We start from the raw sequence: 21,131 nt of genomic DNA, 5'->3' as shown, positions 1-21,131 counted from the left end.
TGAACATCCTGGATGAAACACACCCATCCTTCCAAAGCCTTGGGACAAACAAAATCTCCAGCTCCTTCCTTCCCTCAGAGCCAGAGCCTTCAGAACCTTGTGGTATTTCCTCAAATACCAAGATTCTGAATTGTGGCATCTGGTTCCCAGCTCTCCCAGGCTAGGATTTGCTTTTAAAGAGACAATCAGGATTTTTTTTTTTTTTTAAATTAGGAATTCTGACATCGTAAGCACCCACCCTGAGTTTCTCACTGCCTTCCCTTCCCTGGCATTGAGCACACACTTGATGATTCTGGCATTTTCCCCCAAACAAGGAATATGCTTCTTTTATTACTAGGATGTCATTTTCTTCAAAAGCCTTCATCTCTTCCTCTTTTGAAAGGTATTTCAGATGTAGTAGGGCACCCTGCCCCCACTTCCCATAAGTCCTCCACTAGCATCAGGGAACATCTAGACTTCAGCGAGGCAGCCACAACAAGCTGTCCAATTGTCTGGTGTTTCCCCTGTAGTCCTTCTTCTCCTCCCGCTTGGGCTCAGGATGTGAGAACCAGGCCCACTATCCACAGTGGGCTGGAATATGGCTCTTTATTTCTGAGCTGCAGCAATGATGGGGAGACCCAGCCAAAGAGACAGGGAAATTGGGGGACCAGATGATGCTGACAATCTGGGGGGAGAGAGAATGTAACTTACAGTGAAGGGATGTGCTACCCGCTCCAGGGGTCCCAGAACTCTCCCCTCGGGCCAGCAGGATGGTGGACAGTAGCAAGCAGGGGTGAAGGGCATAGGGTGTCATGGCAGATGACCCTGCATTTGACTGCCAGGTCTAGTGGCTCACACAATAAAGAATCTGCCTGCAATGCAAGAGACCCGGGTTCAAACCCTGGGTCGGGAAGATCCCCTAAAGAAGGGAATGGCAACCTACTCCAGTATTCTTGCCGGGGAAATCCCATGGACAGAGGAGCCTGATGGGCTACAGTCCATGGGGTCGCAAAGAGTTGGACATGACTGAGCGACTAACACGTAACGTATGGTCAAACAATCTCTAGCAAATCACCTTCTTTTCTGAGTACCGGCTTTCTCCGACATAAAATAGGAACATGAATAGCATCTAAACATTATGGAGTTGTGAGTCTTAAATGAGATCATACATGGAAACAGCTTAGCATAATGCCTGGCACAAGAGAAGCACTTAATGAAAATAGCTATTAATACAATCTTACCTGTCATCAGAGACCAATACACCAATTACTTCACAGGACAGGGCAGAGACTATTTTATTTCAGTGGACACAGGTAAATGCTGGAGTTGGTACATAAAAGAGAGAGTCTGACAGCTACTGAAGTAGATCATAACCCTGGCACAAACAGGGCAGAAAGCAGGTGGCAGGGGGCAGGGAACAGTAAGGGCAGGAAGGACCCCTGCAGAGGTAGGTGCAGTTCAATTCTGGACAGAGTTCTTGGTCTAGCAGAATGCTCCTGAGGACCTGAGATGACCCCACTGCAAATAAAAGTTGCACAAAGGATAAACTGTGGTAATTTTGGAGGTGAGACCATGCCGTGTGTATGCAGTCACACCCGACTGTTTGCTACCCTATGGACCATAGCCCGCCAGGCTCTTCTGTCCATGAGATTTCCCAGGTACGGATACTGGAGTGGGTCACCATTTCCTCCTCCAGGGGATCTTTCTGACCCAGGGATCAAACACATGTCTCCTGCATCAGCAGGCAGATTCTTTACCACTGAGCCACAGGGAAGCCTTAGATGTGAGGAGGGAGATGCAAGTAACCTAGAGGGGTGGGATAGGGTGGGAGGTGGGAAAGAAGTTCAAGAGGGAGGGGACATATATATACACCTGTGGCTGATTCATGTTGATATACGGCAGAAACCAATGCAACACGGTAAAACGTTTATCCTCCAATTAAAAATAAACAAAGTTAAGGAACTGGAGAAACGATCAGAAAATGTCTCCTTCTGAAAAGAAAACTGGCAAAACCAGTCAAATCAACCCCTTTTGATGCCTTTTTCTCTTGCATATTCAAGGGTGGCTGTCTAGTATGGAGCACATAAACTGACTGCAAAGTCGATGGGAGAGGTCATCACAGACTAATCACAGCTAATAGACTAATGAATTATAAAGCAAAAAAATAAATGAAACTATCAATTTAAAAAGCAATTTTATGGTGAATATTACCAGTAGAAATAACTAACATGAAAATAAGCCAATCATGGCTTAAAAATCTCACATGGTAAAAAACTAAATCACAGGGAAAATTTGTCATATTAGCATAATAGTTGTATAATAAAATTCACAATGGCAAATTTCATAATATAAAAACCAATCAATAAAAAAATCTTAGGTATAAATTTTATGCAGAAATCACTCCAGTAAAAATAATTTTGGTAGAATAAAAATGGAAATGGGAAAAATGGGAAATAGTGTAGCTTTACAATAGGGAATATTGATTAAGGTCTTAAACTGGCTTAAGAATGTCCTCCTAAGAAAGTATTTTCTTCAATGAAAATCCACCAGTGTTATTAAAATTCCAATTATTGAGTTGGCCCCAAAGTTTGTTCAGGTTTTTCTGTAAGAGGTAATGGAAACCCAAATGAACTTTTTGAAGAACTAAATAAAATGTTTCTACTCTTAAACACAGGGCTTCCCTGGTGGCTGAGATGGTAAAGATTCCCCCTGCAAAGCAGGAGACCTGGGTTCAATCCCAGGGTGGGGAAGATCCCCTGGAGAAGGGAAGGGCTACCCACTCCAGTATTTCCTGCCTGGGGAATCCCATGGACAGAGGAGCCTGGCAGGCTCCATGGAGTCGCAAAGAATTAAGATGTATTTGGGGAGAAAAAACTAGCAAGTGAAATAGGTGGTGAACATATCCTGTTTCCATAGAACACTTCTCAGGAACTGCGCTCCCTGGGATGGTGTAGACCCAGGCTGCTGACAAGGCCAGCGCCTCCACAGGGGCAAGATGTGGCCTGCCTGCTTCCTAGACAGCTCCTCTAGACGATTCCTGGCCCAAGGGTACTTTAGGAGGAAATGAAAGACAGACTCCTGTCTTGGAAAAGGTGACTGGTTCTGTGTACTACAAGGAAAACCCTTGGATGATGAGAATTTGACCAACAGTGTAGAAGAGAGAGTGAGAGAGAGAGAAGAGGAAAGAAGGAGGGGGAGGAGGAGGGAAGAGGAGAGACGGGAGGAGGGAGGGAAGAGAAGAGAGGGGAGGAGGAGGAGAGGAGGAGAGGAGGGAGAGGAAGGGGAGGAGGAGGATAGATAGGGGAGGGTGAGGAGGAGGGAGGGGAGGAGGGTGAGGAGGAGGGAGGGGAGGAGGGTGAGGAGGAGGGAGGGGAGGAGGGAGGGGAGGAGGGAGGAAGAGGGAGGGGGAGGAGAAAAATAGGAGGAGGAGGAGAGAGGGAAGGAGGGGAGGGAAAGGGACTCAGGGAGTCAGAGCAGACACGAGGGAGGCACACAGATGCGTGCTGTCCAGCAGACATTCGGGCCGCCCGGTCAAAGGTTCAGGGTGGAGGCAATAAACCTTCTACTGCAGCCCAGGTGAATTTTTTTAAAGGCCAGCCAGCTTCCTTTGATCTCATTCCACCCTCATCAAGCCTCCACAAGATCACTTACTGGTGTCAGGGTTACCGTGACACAGGGCGAGAGTTACCTCAATAACTAGCCTTGTTTTTGGAGCCCAATGGGAGGGCTGCACGTGTGAGCTCACGACTGCCTCCCTTGATCCTGAGGATGCTGGAGCGGATGGGGTGAGATGCATGTGGAACGGAAGACGGGGGGAGAGCAGCCCCTTTCCCCTATTTTTATCCCTGGAAAGGTAATTGAAAGGAAAGGCTGTGGTATCATCATTTTTTTCTAGCCCCCAAATCAGTTGCTTAGTATATGGTCATTCCTGAGTGGAATGAAAGAACAGAGTTTCCCAAACTGTAAGGCTGCCAAGAAGGACTTCAGTGACCCCACCGCCTCGACCCCACCCCCATGCTTCACTGTCTTTTCAGCGACAGAATGAGTTATTGCGCAAGCTCTTTCAGAAGAAAGACGCGTAAGGCGTTTCCACAGACTTGGAACTGACAGACACACAGCCTCTGCCTCGCCACCCACTCCCCTCCAGAAATCTGAGGACGGGAATGTTGTTCAGATTCTTGGCAAATCTTCAATCAGTTCCTCAGACGGCTGGTTTCAAGGGACTATTCTGGGCTTCTACACTCAGAGGAATACAATGGATAATTGGAATCAATAGCTCTAATAATAAAAAGTTTCCAAATCTCGTGTTTTGCTTCTTTAGAGAGCACGAAATAAATGTGCTAAGATCTCATTGAAACATCATCTTATTTTCCACAGCCAAGTGATATACGGGAGGAATCCTTATAAAGCAGTAGACTAGCTCTGCTGTTTATTTCCATCACAAAGCAGGTCGTTTTTTATGAGAATCTATGTTTGTGGAAGGTGACGAGAGATTCGAGTGGGGAAAGAGGAGAATTTTTCTTAAAAGATTCTAGCATTTAATGAGCCACTCCTCACAGGTTATGGGTTCTTATTCCCATGTTAAGGGGCTTCCCAGATGGCACTAGTGGGAAAGAACCTGCCTGCCAATTCAGGGGACATAAGAGACACAGGTTTGATCCCTGTGTCAGAAAGATTCCCTGGCAAAGGGAATGGCAACCCACTCCAGTATTCTTGTCTCGAGAATTCCATGGACAGAGGAGCCTGGCGGGCTACAGTTCATGGGGTCGCAAAGAGTCGGACATGACAGAGCAATTAACATTTAACATTTCCATGTTAAAGTTAAGAATATGGTAGCATGAGGTTTAAAAAGTGTATGACTGGCCTAAAGTCACACAACCAGAGGATGGGAGAGCCTTCTTCCTTCTCCTCCATCCTCCTCCTCTCTCCCTTCCTCTCTCCTTCCTTTTTATTTTAGACAGCCTTATTGCAGTATAAGCTGCCTTACATAACTGTTGTCCATCACAAGTGTACAATACAATAATCATTAGTCAATTTATTAGATTGTGCAACCATCACCACAATCCAGTTTTGGACCATTTTCATGACACAGAGGCGACTTAGCACACATGCTAAGCATACTTACTATGTGGTTTTTTGTTTTTTTTTTTCCAGATTTTTTATTTCTGGAGGTTTTTTTTTTTTTGGTAACTGTGGCTTTCTAAGAATTTATCCATTCATCTAAATTGTCGAAATTTGTAGCATAAAATCTAAATCCTCTTAATTTTTGTAGGTTTGATGGTGACACCTCTGCTTTTTATTCCTAATTTTGGTAATTCATAACTTCTCTCTTTCTCTTTGTCTTCTTTTTGGAGTGAGGAGTCAGGGGAGTACAGCTGAAGTTTTGTCAATTTTGTTGATCTTCTCAAAGGACTAATTTTGGGGCTCACTGATTTTCTCTGTTGTTTTGCGTGTTCTGTTTCACTAATTTCCACTCTCATCTTTACCATTTCCTTCCTACTAATTGCTTTGAGTTTAGTTTGCTCTGCTTTCTCTAGTTCTTAAGGTGAAAGCTTCAGTTTCTAGGTTTTTTCCATGCATGCGTGCTAAGTCGCCTCAGTTGTGTCCAACTCTTTGTGACCCCATTGGCTGTAACCCACTAAGCTCCTCTGTCCATGGGATTCTCCAGGCAAGGATACTGGAGTGGGTTGTCATTTCCTCCTCCTTGGGATCTTTCCAACCTGGGGATTGAACCCAAGTCTCTTACATCTCCTGCGCTGGCAGGAGGGTTCTTTACCACTAGCACCACCTGGAAATTCACATGCTCCACTCCGAATCAAGTCAGCCCCTCAGACAAGGACGCCACAGGGCGCATGGTGTCCACATAGAGCTTCCTTCAGAACGCAGGCTGGGGATGACAGAGAGACTGCCACAGACTCCCACTGTTCTGCCCCAAAGTTCATCAGTTTTTCATGAATAACTGCTCCTTAATACAGCTGGATTCTAGAAACACACAGACTGTTTCTGACTACCATGTCTCATCTCATCTATAATGTTTCATCTAACTGCTTTTGGGGAAGGACATATCAGGCTACTAGTTTCTGCCACTCCAAAGCCCTGTCTCTAAAGCTCCTTTTCTCTCCTTCACAGGAAACAAAATCTGGTTTCACCTCTTACACAATCTGTATCTCTGGGGGGAAGGGGCATGGGGGCAGAGCTGGGTTTAAAAATGGCTGATGTTGAAAAGTATGTTGAAAAATACTGCTCTGAGGTTATCAACTTTAAGAAAACGAAACAACAAGAAAATTGCATTTTAATGAATCATTTAACTTCTTCACTATTAATAATGGAAACTCAATGCCTCTTAGAATCTGCATTTATAATAGAGAATTTCAATGGCACTCTTTATTATCAGCTTTGTAAGAAAGGCCAAAAAAAAAAAAAAAATTCCTGATCTTGCTGATTCTTCAGATGCTCCCAGCACTAATGGGGAGGTGGGAGAGAAAACAGGATCACAGCAGGAAAATGCTTAATGGCCAGTGTGGGAGCTGGGCTCTTTGCCTACTGCACCAGTAGGAGATTTAAGCTCATGCAGAAGTGATGCGGGCCTAGACTACGCACTGTCTACAGACTCCAACCTATTCCCTGAAGGAAACTGGGCCCTGGCCTCTCTCTCTTCCTTATGACATGAACTAAAGAACTAGGACTGAGATCCAAGGGACCTGGGTTGAAGGGTCTGGCTCTGCTATCTTCTTCCATCTAACCCCTTGGGGTTTTGCTTTCTTATTTGTAAAATAGGTGTAATAATAAAGTCTTCCTCACAAAATTGCTGGGATGTGATCAAATTCAATGATCATCATGAGTGGCCTTTACAAATTATTGATGAGCTATATAAATGCAGCCTCTTGATGAGGGTGAAAAAGGAGAGTGAAAATGCTGGCCTGAAATTCAACATTAAAAAAACGAAAATCATGGCATCCACTCCCATCACTTCATGGCAAATATTAATAGAAGTGGAAAAAGCAGAAGCAGTGACAGATTATATCTTCTTGGGCTCCAAAGGGTTTACGCTATAGATTATTGCCCTGTGTTTAAATCTCAACGTGTGGTGGCTAAGAAAGAGATTGTCTCCCCACTTCCCTACCTCAGGACACAAAAAGGCTGCAGCCCAGCGGACAACTCACACACACTCCCATTATTGACCCCTTTACTGCTCCCCTCCCAGGGAAGAAGGATGAAGGCAGATGCTCAGAGAAGAACATGACTGCGCTTCAGCATTTGGGGAAGCGAACCAGAGCAGACACTGTTTTTCAAGACCCACACTTGTACCTCATTATATGGTGGAAAGTGAGGGTCTTTCAGCCGAGTGGGCTGGGAAGGGAAGCCCACTGGGAGAGAACTATTTCTGTCAAATGATTTTTCATACCTAAACTTCACATTCACACCAAGTCACCACAGTCCCCCTGCCAGCTTGTCAAATGACAACCACAGCAAAGCTACACATTCACAAAGGCAAACTTTTAAGAGCAAGCGGGAGCTCTCTTTTTAACTAAAAAAGAGATTTTAAGGGTTCTTTGTATGAAGGATAGGGATTGGTTTTTTTTTAATATCTTTAAAATGGACTGCTGTAAGTTTTTAATCCCAGGCTTTCCAACATCTAAGAAAAAGTAAAGCCATTCATCTCAATATATATCAGAAATATATTATCTTTTTCAAACCTTAATAAAGAAATGCTGGAGCCTAGGCTAGATAAATAGGACAGAGTCTAAGATGTAACCTTTCCCGATTGATATTTTAGAAAGCAGAGGAAAGAGCAGCCACCAACAACCACAGCCTTCACAACAGTGCCTTCTGCAGGCGCCGTCTCAGAGCGGACTCAGACACTTGGATTTCAGAGAGCTTGGCTGGCTGTGGCCTGCCTGCCGGTACCACCAGCCCACCTCCAGCGCACCAGTCCCTCGACCTTACCTCCAACCACTTTCCATCCCACCTCCTACTCAGGTCATCCTCGGGCCAAGTGAATGAAGAAACATCGGGACTCCTCCCCAGGGACTCAGCCCTTCCTCCATGGGCTCCTCTCCCATCCTCCCGCACTGGGGCTGAGCACAGGTGGACAGTGACCACAGACAGGCTAAGGGCGGACCTTCAGGGTTACCTATTTGCCTTTCCAGGTCGGCGGCTTCATCAGGCGTGGCTCGCGGAAGGACGCCGGGGTCACTGAAGCTGGTGCGTAGCAGGGTCCCCATCACAAAGAAGAACAAAATGCCACCGACCACCGGGATGGCGGGGGTGATTTTCACTGCTAGGTACGGGCAGCTGGCAGCAGGTAGGGGAAGGCAGGAGGGGAGGGGAGAAAGAAAGGAAATACAATGTCAGTATTCAACAGCAAGCAGTCTGTGTTTTCCAAGAACATACAGGCTCTTTTTTTTTTTTTTTTTTTGGAGAAGCAAAATTGATTTCCATTAAAAATTCATCTGTGTTAAACATCTACATTTGGGAAGGTCTGCAGTTCTCTCTCGTGGACAGTTTAACCCTCCCTTCTCAGCTAAGACAACCCTCAGCTACTCGGAAAGACACTGGCAGAAAAATGAAAATAATCCTGCTTGTATAATCGATGCAAGATGCACAGAGCTTGCACCCTTTGTGTTGGAAACAAGGCACATGAATTACGTGATTCTCCACCCAGTCTTGGAGTCATATTAACACAGGAGACACTGGCTTAGAACAATTTTCATCAGACCCGGCCTTTCCTCCCTGGTCAGGCAGCTCAGGGCACAGAACACAGAGAACTGCAAGCCACCCTCAAAAGGCAAGGAAGTATTTTTCAACATTTTGGACCTAATCTATCCAAAAGAGGTTAATGAGATATGGAAACATACTGGTGAACCAGTTTCCCAAAAGGACTAAAAGGATGTAGGCAGATAGAAAGCTATGACCAACCTAGACAGCTTATTAAAAGCAGAGACATTCCTTTGCCAACAAAGGTCCATTTAGTCAAAGCTATGGTTTTTCCAGTAGTCATGTATGGATGTGAGTTGGACTATAAAGAAAGCTGAGCACCGAAGAATTGACGCTTTTGAACTGTCGTGTTGGAGAAGACTCTTGAGAGCCCCTTGGACTGCAAGGAGATCCAACAAGTCCATCCTAAAGGAAATCAGTCCTGAATATTCATTGGGAGGACTGATGCTGAAGCTGAAACTCCAATGAGAAGAACTGACTCATTGGAAAAGACTCTGATGCTGGGAAAAATTGAAGTTGGGAGGAAAAGGGGACAACAGAGGATGAGATGGTTGGATGGCATCACCAACTCGATGGACATGAGTTTGAGTAAACTCTGGGAGATGGTGAAGGACAGGGAAGCCTGGCGTGCTGCAGTCCATGGGGTCACAGAGTCGGACACAACTGAGTGAAAGAACTGAACTGAGCATGCACTTCCAGAAGATGACGAGCTACCAACGGATAAACACAGCCCAAGTTGACTCTCGAACCCCCTTCGCTGTCCCCAGTGAATGCACTGACACGCAGTAGGGTCTTGATGAGTCAGGGCGGGGTGCCCTTGCGACAGATGGACGTCTGTGCCAGCCAGCTCCGGGGACCCAGGATCCAGATCCAGTCATTGCCCCTTGACTCCGCAGAGGTGGTGAGAGGCAGAGGGAAGACCAGCCTGGTGCCTGGAGCCCAGTGAAGGATGAGCCCCGCAGGGACCACGGTCAGTCTGTTGTCTCCACATTTAGGAACACTGTGGGCATCAAGGAACACCTCAGGGACTCACAGAGTCATAACACCCCGACTGCAAAGTGCCTCCTAGATGGTCTGCCTCACCAGGGGAGGCTCTTCAGACACTCAACCCCAAACAAAAGAGAAGGAGCTGGAAGAGAAAGGATTGGAAAGCTTTGCTTAAGAGATGAGCAGGGGGCTCAGTCCTGGGGGATTGTCATGAAATGACCATCTTCCCTCAGAGATTAAATATAAAGCGACAATCATTTAACACTGCACTGAATCCTTCGCATGGGACTGTGGCCCAGCTCTGGGATATGGTGCAGTGCCGTGGGCTACAGAAAGAAACCCGTTCTCAGGGCACGTCCATTATGTCAAATGGAACACGTGCAGACTCTGACACGGAGCGTCTGTGAAGAGCCGGTGATAAATATCAATTGCTGCAAGGCTATTGATTAAATCTCTGACTGTGATGTCAATCAAGTTAATAGCAAGGAACTCAGACTCTAAAGATCATTAAAAAGCATTTGTGTCATAAAATATGGCATTATCTTTGTTCCTCTTATTGTCATATAAAAAGCCACCTGAAGTTGTATTAAGCCTTGAAAATGTGCTAGTGTACCACAATCAGAAATCAACACCGTTCAGGGAGGGGAGTAGAGGGAGAATGGATACATGTATATGCATGGCTGACTCCCTTCACTGCTCACCTGAAACCATCACAAGACTGTTAATTGGCTATCCAGCAATATAAAATAAAAGGATTTTTTTAGAAAAGAAATAAACACAGTCCGTTATTGAAGGCATTAAAACTGACCCTGATACAAATACATTTTGGTTTATATAGATTAGTCAAAATTTTTTTTTAGTCCAAAAGAATCTACTCTAGGTGTACATCTTTTTTTTTTAAATAAAATGGTTAGAAAAATGATCAATTGTGTCAAGAGAAGTTTTCTAGAATTTAAGTTCAGAATTCAAGAGATGGATGGCTGTTTGAAGAAGAGCAGAGAATACGACAGGCCAACTTTTCCCCCTTTCTCATTATTCATGAGTTTGAATAAGAAGCAGCTGGAACAGTTGTTCAGCAGCTGCACCCAAGTCATAGCTGGACAACGTGACCTGGACAACCAGTCCACAGGATGGGACCCACCTTGAGTGTTTAGGGATGGAGTTTATTTAGCTCCATTGACCTCTCCAAGGATGGAGACGTGAGTGCTGTTGGAACCCTCCCATGAAGGAGATTTAGTGGATCTTCAGTGCTTTTGTTTTTCCCTTTTGGTTCTGAAATGTAACTTGGTTGACCTCAGAGGTTGCCTGCTCATAGTCATAAAGGTTTGCCTTCCCAGAGCAAGATGTCATTAATGAGTAAGTTAAGTCAAAGTCAAAATGTTAGTTGCTCAGTAGTGTCCGACTCTTTGCCATGGACTGTAGCCTCCTCTGTCCATGGGATTCTCCAGGCCAGAATACTGGAGTGGGTTGCCATTTCCTCCTCCAGAGGCTCTCCCCAACCCAGGGATCTAACCTGGGTGGCCTGCACTGCAGGTAGATTTTTTACCGCTGAGCCACCAGGGAAGCCCTGTTAATGAGTAAGCCATGTCCTAAATGAACTGAACTGAAATGGTTTCTCATTGTCCCAACCGTACTGTATGTAGGGCCACCCACCCACATCTCCAGGTTGATGACTCTGGAGGCCTCCCATCGTCTCCACCTTCCCAGACAGGGGCCCGTGACCCAGCCCTGGTATCTGGAGCACCCCCACCCCCATCTCACCTTAATTAAAGCCTCCCCAACTTTCAAGTTTCCATAAAGACCTGGTGACAAGATTTTTTTGGCTCACCCCCAAGCAAAAGAGCTGGTTTCTTTTTCTAAACTTCCCTAGTATCTTTGTTTGCTTCTCTCGATGGTACTTGTGGGTGTTTGTGGACATGCCTCATGAACCTCAGTGGACTGGAAGTCCCGAGGGTGAGACTGGGCCCTGGTCAGCATGTGTCCTTCATAGCACCGGGAGTGATGCTTCACGTAGGGTAGGTATTTGATAAGTATTTGTTGAGTAGTTGAATGAATGGGACCTAGTCACTGAATTTTACAGTAACAGAGAAAACTGCAGGGAAGTCAAGTCAGCCATACTGTCAAGATCACAATGTACCCTGTGTCCAGAACTTGATTCTCTACCTTCTAAGCTTGTTAGAACCTCCTTCAAACGGGTGCTAAGGATCTGTCCTGTCTAGGATGCTTCTGCCAATGAGAAAAGGCAAGACTGTACCTGAGCTGAGTGTGTGCAACACTCTCTAAAGTTCTAGCAGATGAAGCACCGTATGTTGGTAGCAGGCGCTCTGTAAGAGTGGCCTGTATATCAAAGGACAATGTTCAGTTACTCACTGAAGTCTTGGGTATGGCTTTGTAGAAAAGAATCCAGATCCCCAAGCAAACAAGGAGATCAGGGCTACATTGAGACCTTCAAGCTGCCGCTCAGAAAAAGCCAAGAGCATCTGCAGTCCTGCTGGTGAAGACTCGGGAAGAGGCCCAGCTCAGGACGGCGATCACCAAACCCCCAGGAGGGGCCAAGACTGATGGGAATATCTCACAGCCACTGGCGCGACCTAATAGCTGAAGCGCTGCGAGTGGGCAAAGAAAATTCTTAGCTTGAGCTCAGACAACTTGAAAACGGCTCCTTCACATTTCTGAGCAACTGCGGCTGGGCTCTCCAATTCTGAGAGCCATCTGTGATGAGGAAGACGCCTTCCCCCAAGGGCCTGGATCGGATACAAGATGAGGGTGCAGCTGCCAAAGATATAAACACCAAATGGAGTTCTCTCTCTCAGTCTGAAGAATTGTGACCTACATACAACCCAGGGCCGGGTGGGTAACCAGCTACAAGCATCTTTGTCTTCATATAGCTCAATGAGAAAGTGGCAGGAGGGAAAAAAAAAGAATCTGAAAGCATGCATTTTCATAACATAAAAGAGATGAGTTAATTTAGCACCAGACAAAACAAAGGCTATCATGATGAAAAGTTTGTATAATAATCCCGCTCCTATGATATATGTCAGTGAGCTGTTTCCCTTTAGATATGATGATTAAATATCTACTACAAACTGTCAACTCACTCTACATCAGAGGTAAAGAAAGGGCCTTCTAGGTAATAATTAGACCATATAGCACTGTCAAAAGATTACAGGGAATTTTTTCAGTTCTAATAGCAATCTTCTCAAATCTTTAAGAAAAAGAATTATTTGTATTTTGATGGCTATACATGAACAATAGAGCCATTTTCTAGGTGCTTTATTATCTGAGACTATGCAATTAATGTATTTCCTGTGTATTTCTGTGTATGTATTAATTAATGTATTTCTGTGGCTCAGATGGTAAAGAATCTGCCTGCAATGCAGGAGACCTGGGTTTGATCCCTGGGTAGGGAAGATGCCCTAGAAAAGGGCATGGCAACCCACTCCAGTATTCTTGCCTGGAGAATCCCATAGATAAGAGGAGCCTGGCGGACTACAGTCCATAGGGTCGTGGAGAGTTCAACATGACTGAAGCAACTTAGCATACATGACAAAATTATTTTACCATCAAACAGATACTGATCTTTCCAGAATCAATACTCTCATTAATTCTATATTTCTATTTAGAGAATGACTCTCAGGTTAGAATTTACTGGTGGTTAAAACTGATACTTTTGTGTTAAAATCCTGGAACTAAACTAATGTCTTAAAACATTTCACATAGAAAATCTGGAGTTCATTATTGGGTGTTTAGGGCTCTCTGCTTCCTCATAGGACATTCTTTGGGAGATTAGTCTTACTTGAAAACAAAAATAAAACAAAATGAAACCATATTAACAATATGTAACAGAGACATTAAGATCATGTGGCCTTTGGAATGAAGAAAATCTTTTGCAATTGATAATAGATGTAGAATCTACCTGTCAATGTGAATGGCCCTTTGAAACATGGGAAGGTGAGCAGAAAGACATAATAAACATGTAATATTAATAATATTACATAACAATAACAACAAAAAAGTAGAGAATCTTTTCCCATAGCAAAACAATTTGAATCATCTTTTAATATTTTGCTGGCAAATGGATATGCAAACAACAAAAAAATTCCCATTAACTGTAGCTCATGACCCCTGACTACAACACGACCTATGTTTGACATTTTTGTTCTGTCCTGTACATATGAAAGCATAAACATAAGAATAACTATTCTTTATACACAGAAATGAGGCACGTAATTAAAATTTATATCAAGGAGGGTGTGGCCTTGCTTTATTGATGTTGCACTCTAATAAAGGAAGTCTCCATATTTCAGAAATCACAAAGTTCAGCTATTATTTTAAATGTCAGACTTTTGACTGCAATGCATTTCAGTAATAAACAGCTAAGGCAAATGATCATAAAATGAAATAATCTGAGCCAATGACTCATATGTCTGAAATAATAATAGAGTAGCATTATGAGGGTAGTAATAAAAATGATTTTTTCCCTTTTCATATGAGTCACTCTAAAATAAATGTATTTTTCATTTATACACAGGGACATAAACACCATTACTTTTATGATTTGTTCCTTAATCACATATTTAGAAATAAATGTAGCACTACAGGGCAAAGATAAGCACATTAGTTGGAGACAAATAGAGAAAAGAAGAGGGTTCAGAAATAACATCCATTCACAACCCGAGAATGGAAAAACAGAAATGATTTTATACAGCACAAAAGACCCTGATGCTGGGAAAGACTGAAGTCAAAAGGAGAAGGGGATGGCCAAGGATGATATGGTTAGATAGCATCCCTGACTTAATGGACATGAGTTTGAGCAAACTCTGGGAGATAGTGGAGGACAGAGGAGCCTGGACTGCTGCAGTCCATGGGGTCTCAAGAGTCAGTTAAGACTGAAAAACAACAACCCCCTTCAAGACACCCCACGGCTGCACCCAATGTTTGAAGGCCCCTTCTTACCAACTGCACGTAGTGATGAATCTACCAATGCAATACGAAGCAGGGAGCTGAAATAAATGGACGCAGGACCAAAGGGAAAAAATAGAACCCAAAGAGATTGGAAGGGAAAGCGTAAACCCAGAGAGGAAGAATGGGGAGAGGAGAACTCCAGGCAGAAATGTGAGGATGTCTCCCAGTGTCATCAGAGACTCGAGGATCATCTTTATACTAGGCTGTGTCTACCCTCCCATCAGGAGCAGCAATTTCCACGCTCATTAAGGGAAGAGGTGGTAAAGCTCTCTCTCCCAAGGAGAGGATAGTCACTAAGGACTCTGCTTTCTCCCCAAGCCTCCCGGCCACATGTGGTTCCAACAGGCAAGGTCTGTACAGCACAGTCTCGCCTGAAGCCTGTGGAGCTCCCGTGTGACAAAAGCAGTGTCATTATTCTTAATTCAGGGCCTCGCAGACCACCCAGACAGGTCTAGTTATAGACACAGAACCCGGGGGAGCCCTAGTTTAAAAATACAGGCTTCAAATCCCAGTGTGTAAACAGCCCCCTTTCCCCATCTACTATTGAGAATGTACAAGGGATGGTTAGCAAAAATTGTGGCGTTTCAAACTTTTTTGGTTAAATGATTTTGCATTTGATTCAAAATTCCGGAAAGCCAAAGGCTTCTGGCCTGTGTGTGGATCACAGGGAGGAAAGTCAGTATCTCTCTGTCCCCAAACTGGTTCTTTAATGACCTCACAGGATCACCTAGGCATGGCAACCATACATCCACTAGAGTCCTCACTCACACAGTTGTGTCTTTTTCAGAGGGAATATGTCCATAGTAATGCTATCATCTTGTTTTCAGTGCCTCCCAGAACCCAAAAGAAATCAGCAAGTCAGGAACTTCCCTGGTGGTCCAGAGATTAGGAATCTGCTTGCTGATTCAGGAGACACAGGTTCAACACCCTCACACTTTTCCCCGTGGAAAACAGGGTCATACTTTAGGATCTATTCTTCTAGTTATGAATATAAATATATGCTTGAAACAAAAATAGGATCGTCCCGAGTCTACTTCCTATTATCCTGTGTTTTCAGTTCATTCAGCAGATATTTATTCAGAGACTATGTGCTGGACCCAACTCCAGGCAACCACAGGTTACATCTTTGGGCTTTCTCTAGTTGCGTGAGCAGGGGCTACTCTCTAGCTGTGGTGTGCGGGCTCCTCACTGCAGTGGCTTCTCTTGTTGCCAAGAAATTAAAATTTCCTAATCAAACACGGCTTGTTTTTGCAGTGGAAGAATGTATGATTAAAAGCAAGCGTATAGGGCTTCCCTAGTGGCTCAGAGGTTAAAAAAATCTACCTGCCAATGCGGAGACACGGGTTCGATTCCTGATCCGAGAAGATCCCACCTGCTGTGAATCAACCAAGCCGTGTGCATCACAACTATTGAGCCTGTGCTCTAGAGCCCAGGAGACGCAATTGCTGAGGCCACGTACGTGCTGCAGCTACTGAAGCCCGTGGCCCTAGAGCCTGTGCCCCAAAACAAGAGAAGCCACTGCACCAGGAAGCCTGAGCATTGCAACAGAGAATAGCCCCCACTCACCGCAACTAGAGAAAAGTCCTTGTAGCAATGAAGACCCAAGGCAACCAAAAAAAAAAAAAAAAAAAGTAAGTGTAACTCACAGAACTGAAAAAGAAGGGAAGGACTGACAAAATATTAAAATCTATCTGTGACTTTTTAAAAACCAATGATCAATAAAAAAGATGCTCGACAATAAGGCATGGTCTGGGTTAGATCAAAGCCTCAAAAGGCTAAAGTCCTTGATTTCTGCAGGTTGCCTCTTGTCAGATCAGCGTATTGTGAGGTATGGGGTGTCGTCCATTCAAGAATATGAAACTCAAGGTACCTCCCATCTCAGCCCTAGTCTGTAGGCAGTTTCCTACAGGAGGGTGACTGCGAAGTTCTTCCACCATCCTTGTAGATTTCTACCTTACCCTGCACACGTACAGATTAAAGGAAGAGACACTGCACCCTGGTGTTCCTGTGTTGCAGGAACAAGAAGAAAAACGACCTCAAAGATGCAGTTGAGAGAAGCCTGAGGGGCAGGAACATAAGCATCAGTCACAGGTGCCCAGCAAACCCTCTGCAGATCCAGAGCTTCAGACTCAGCGAAGGCTTTTCCCTTTCTCTTTCCTTGGGTCGGGGGTGGGTCCGGGGGGAGCAGGAAGGGGAAGGGGGCCTTTGGGATGAAAAGCTATGCAAATTCAACCCCTGAACACTGGCAATGTACTTGGTGTTGAATCCAAAGGCTGGATATCACAGTTATAAGCATTGTTGGGGAACGGATAATTCAACATAGGAACATTTTCAACTAAATTCAGATTAGTTTAATCATCATGTGTTCCAGGAAACCTATGTGGGATGAAGAAGCCCTGTCCTTTTTTGAGCCTGCGCGGTGAACATCAGAGAGCCTTCTCCTCCTGTCCTGAGACCCTCGGGGCATGAGGCACTCTCCTGGGATGTGGCCGAGGGATGCCTCCGGTGCAATGCTGTGGGTACCACTCGGCGTATCATTGCTGTTTGTGCAGCCTGTTTTCTCCTCCCTCCTACTAGGTGCTATTCACAGGGCTTCAGCTCTGAGTAGCTCCACCCCTAGGGCATCGGTCACCCTCCCAGGTTTGGTAAAGCAGAGAGTAAGGTTTTATACATTCCTGAGGCCTCTGCCATGACTATCACGCTGGGCCAAGTCCTCTTTCTCCAGTGTCCAGAAGTTACTGCTGTGGAAAAGTGGTCTTGGGTGTTATAAAGAAGTACTAACTCAGAATACGTTGGCCTTTGCGTGAATTTTGGAAAGTTTCTAAAGATGTGTGCGTGTGTGCTAAGTTGCTTCAGCCATGTCCAACTCTTTGTGACTCCATGGACTGTAGCGCACCAGGTTCCTCTGTCCATGGGATTCTCCAGGCAAGAATTCTAGAGTGGGTTGCCATGTCCTCCTCCAGGGGATCCTCCTGACCCAAGGATTGAACCCGTGTCTCTTATGACTCCTGCATTAGCAGACAGATTCTTTACCACTAGCGCCACTGGGGAAGCTATCTACAAAGAAAGAGAGTATTTATGTTTGGCAGAAATGTTGGTGTTTGGCAGAAACCAACACAATTCTGTAAAGCAATTATCCTTCAATTAAAAAACAAATTAATTTAAAAAAAGATAGGAAGCAAGTACCATGGATACTGTGGGTATCCCATGTCCCTGAGCATTATTCATTCCTTCACTCAGTCACTGCACACATTTTTAGTGAGGACCTACTACACACCAACATTCTGGACCAAATGCCAGAAATGGATACAGATCAAGACAAGAGCCCTGATCTCAAGCTGCTCTCCAGTAAGAGGGACAGACCCCAAATGAGTCAATTACAAACAAAACAGCAAGTTAGGTGAGAGATAAACAGAGAACACCAAGGGAAAGTGAAGGGGACCAGTTCAGTGGGCCTGGATGGAATCAGAGAAGGCTTTCTGGATGGGGTGTTGATGGCTAAGTAGGAGATAGATCGCCAAAGAGGAAGGACATCAACAAGAACATGGAGCCCCGAAACCCTTTACTGTCTTTATAGTTTCCAGGCCTTCCATGGGCTTCCCTAGTGGCTCAGCTGTAAAGAATCCACCCCACAATACAGGAGGTACAAGAGACACAGGCTTGATCTCCGGGTCGGTAGGATTCCCAGGAGCAGGAAATGGCAACCCACTCTAGCCTGAAAAATTCCACGCACAGAGGAGCCTGCTGGGCTATAGTCCATGGGGTCGCAAAGAGTCAGACACGACCAAGTACGAAGCAATTAAATTGAAAATGGCTGACTGACAAGGAGTGAGATGAAGCCTTCTCAGACCTGCCCAGACTGGACCCCATTGCAGGGGCAACCCCGCAGGAGGGGTCTTTGCAGGTTGTTTACCCACTGCTGTATCCCCAGTCCCCAGATACTTGCTGCTGCAGAGTAGCCACTCGGCAAACATTTGCTGAGTTGAATTTGATATAATCATCAGAGCAGACCCGAGAGACCTGGATCCATGCTGTGGGTGGTGAACTGCAAGGCAATCTATAGCAAAGACTGCTGTGCGGTTGAAAAGTTAAAGAAATCTTACATGGAGACGAGCAGGCACTCATTTCCGTGTGTTCCCACTCCTCCTCTGCTAAAGCTCTCTTCACCCAGATGTCATGGTTAATTTCCCCCCGTCACCAGAACAGAAAGAGGGCACCTTCCTCCTTTTGCAAAGGAAGATGAATTACCAAGTAAATCTTCCTTTTTAATATTTTCCTAAGGTTGCAGAGGAACCAAAGAGTGGTTTTTAACATACCCATCATCACAAACCTCTTAGAAGCAGATAATAGAGGATAAATACAGGTTAGAAGCAGCCAACCATTTAGACAGAGATGCGTGTGAGCTTGGATGGTTAAGCTATTTCACTCATAAACTCAAGAAACAATGCCATTTTCAATGGTAGAGAAACCATAATTTGAAAAATAGTACATAAATTCTATAAAATGGAAATACGGTTCTTTTGACTGGAGAAGCAAAATGCTGCATATGCAGCATTAAGAAAAAAAGTTTTCTTTTTCCCCCAAAGGAGAGAAATGAACACAAAATAAGGTGAACATATTAACAATCCCATGAACCTTTTGACACCAAGTTGGGAGCCATCAGGTAGAGACAGCTTTAGGAGAGCATGTTTAGTAGTAAGGAGAGCAACATGGAATTCACTGGGAGTTTTTGGATATGGAGTTGCTATTGGGGGCTGCGAATTTCTTCTTCCCCTGGTCTAAAGGGGCAGCACTTCATGTTCATTAACAGACAAGGCCTGTTTCCCCACCAAAACTCTGCCTGCAGTATTGACTATGCTCCTTTGTAAAAAAAAACACTTTTGCACCAAAAAAAAAAAAAAAAGGCATGTCTCTTCCCCAGTGGTGGGGAGGACTCCCACCATGTAATTATCCTGCCCATCAGAAGACAAGGTCAGAACAGACAGATACAGTTGGAAGGACCACTTTTGCTAGACACACAGATGTGGTCACAGTAACAGGCAGCCGGACAGGGAGATTGCAGGGAGAGGACGAAAATTTACCTTTTTTGATCAAGTACCTACACTTCAAAAAGCTTCACTTTAAATTCCGTGTACATTCTACAAAAAAGACTCTGACCTTGGTGTTACTGAGACCATTTTACAGATGAGGAAACTAAGCCCTAAGAGGATCACTAATGTTACTGAGGAGACCCAGCTAGGAGCATCCCAGGTGGTGCAGTGGTAAAGAGTCTGCCTGCCAATGGAGGAGACACAGGTTCGATCCCTGGGTCAGGAAGATCCCCTGGAGAAGGGAATAGCAACCCACTCCAATATTCTTGCCTGGAGAATTCCATGGTCAGAGGATCCTGGCTGGCTACAGTCAGGGGGTCGCAAATAGTTGGACACTACTGAGCACACACACACACAACTGAAGTTTCAGAACCAGCATTCAAATCAGATGTCGCTGTCTTTAAATCCTGTGCGTAACAGCCCATCATCTCAATCAACCCCCAATGAGGTCTGTATCTCTGATTTGTACCCTCCACGTTTTCTTGGTAGTGAAAGTGTTAGTCACTCAGTCGTGTCTGACTCTTTGCAACCTCGTGGACTGTAACCTACCAGGCTCCTGTGTCCATGAGATTCTCCAGGCAAGAATACTGGAGTGGGTTGCCATTCCCTTCTCCAGGGGATCTTCCTGACCCAGGGATTGAGCTCAAGTCTCCTGCATTGCAGGTGGATTCTTTACCATCTGAGCCATAAGGGAATACAGTTTTAAAAAGATTCTATCTTTTTATAATGATCTCAGTTACCCTCATTCTATATAATTAAGATGCCTAGAAAACCTGAAACTTGATTCAGCTGGAAGGTGCCCTGCCCAGTTTGGGGTGAATGGAGGCTCAGGAGTCACGGGCAACGGTACCTCTCAGTGATGGATTATCAGCAGATGGGCAGGAACGGAAACGATGCGCTGTCCTGCCAAAGACAGCTACACACAGGATCCTGACTGCTGTGAGCAGAGGATAGAGCCTTGATACGTGGGGCGTGAGCTGTGGGAAGTGGCCACTCCATCCAAGGAAAGGTGTGGGCGGCTGTGAGGGGCGTGGAGCCAGGGCCACTAACGTGCAAGTCAAAAGGACAGGGGCCACAGGCCACCTTTTGGTTTCTGCACCTCCAGGCACTCACAGGGTCCTACACGGCTCAGGACCCTCCCTGAGCTTCAATGAAACTAACGAGGGACTAATACCTTTAGTGCCCCAAGGTCAAGAACGTTCCTTTGGGCTCTGCTTCCCGATTCCAGTTGCTAAATAACCAGCTCCATAGTTTCTACACAGACCAGAGCTCGTGTTCCCAGAGTCCCTGTTAATCGAGCTTTGACAGCAAATGCTTAAAACTGTTCTGGCTATTTCAAAATACCTTTATGCCACACAGAGATAGTACTAGTTAGTTTTGCTTCAATATTGT

The 21,131-nt window shown here is 45.0% G+C and overlaps 1 protein-coding gene across 4 annotated transcripts in view; it reads right to left on the bottom strand.

Moving 5' to 3' along the window:
* The window catches only part of ZDHHC14 (zinc finger DHHC-type palmitoyltransferase 14), a 275,105-nt gene that overhangs the window by 104,367 nt on the left and 149,607 nt on the right, over window positions 1-21,131 (bottom strand). For 2 of the 4 annotated variants that reach the window (XM_061130484.1, XM_061130486.1), the window contains exon 2: window positions 8,102-8,274. In XM_061130484.1, the coding sequence (XP_060986467.1) occupies window positions 8,102-8,274 (173 nt within the window). The remainder of the gene's footprint in view (window positions 1-8,101; window positions 8,275-21,131) is intronic. The other 2 variants (XM_061130485.1, XM_061130487.1) reach the window with 1 other exon arrangement.

The sequence above is a fragment of the Dama dama genome, chromosome 26 (assembly GCF_033118175.1).
Source record: "Dama dama isolate Ldn47 chromosome 26, ASM3311817v1, whole genome shotgun sequence".
NCBI classification, from domain to species: Eukaryota; Metazoa; Chordata; class Mammalia; order Artiodactyla; family Cervidae; genus Dama; species Dama dama.
The sequence above is the reverse complement of the archived record's forward strand: the minus strand, read 5'-3'. Positions and strand labels throughout refer to the sequence as shown.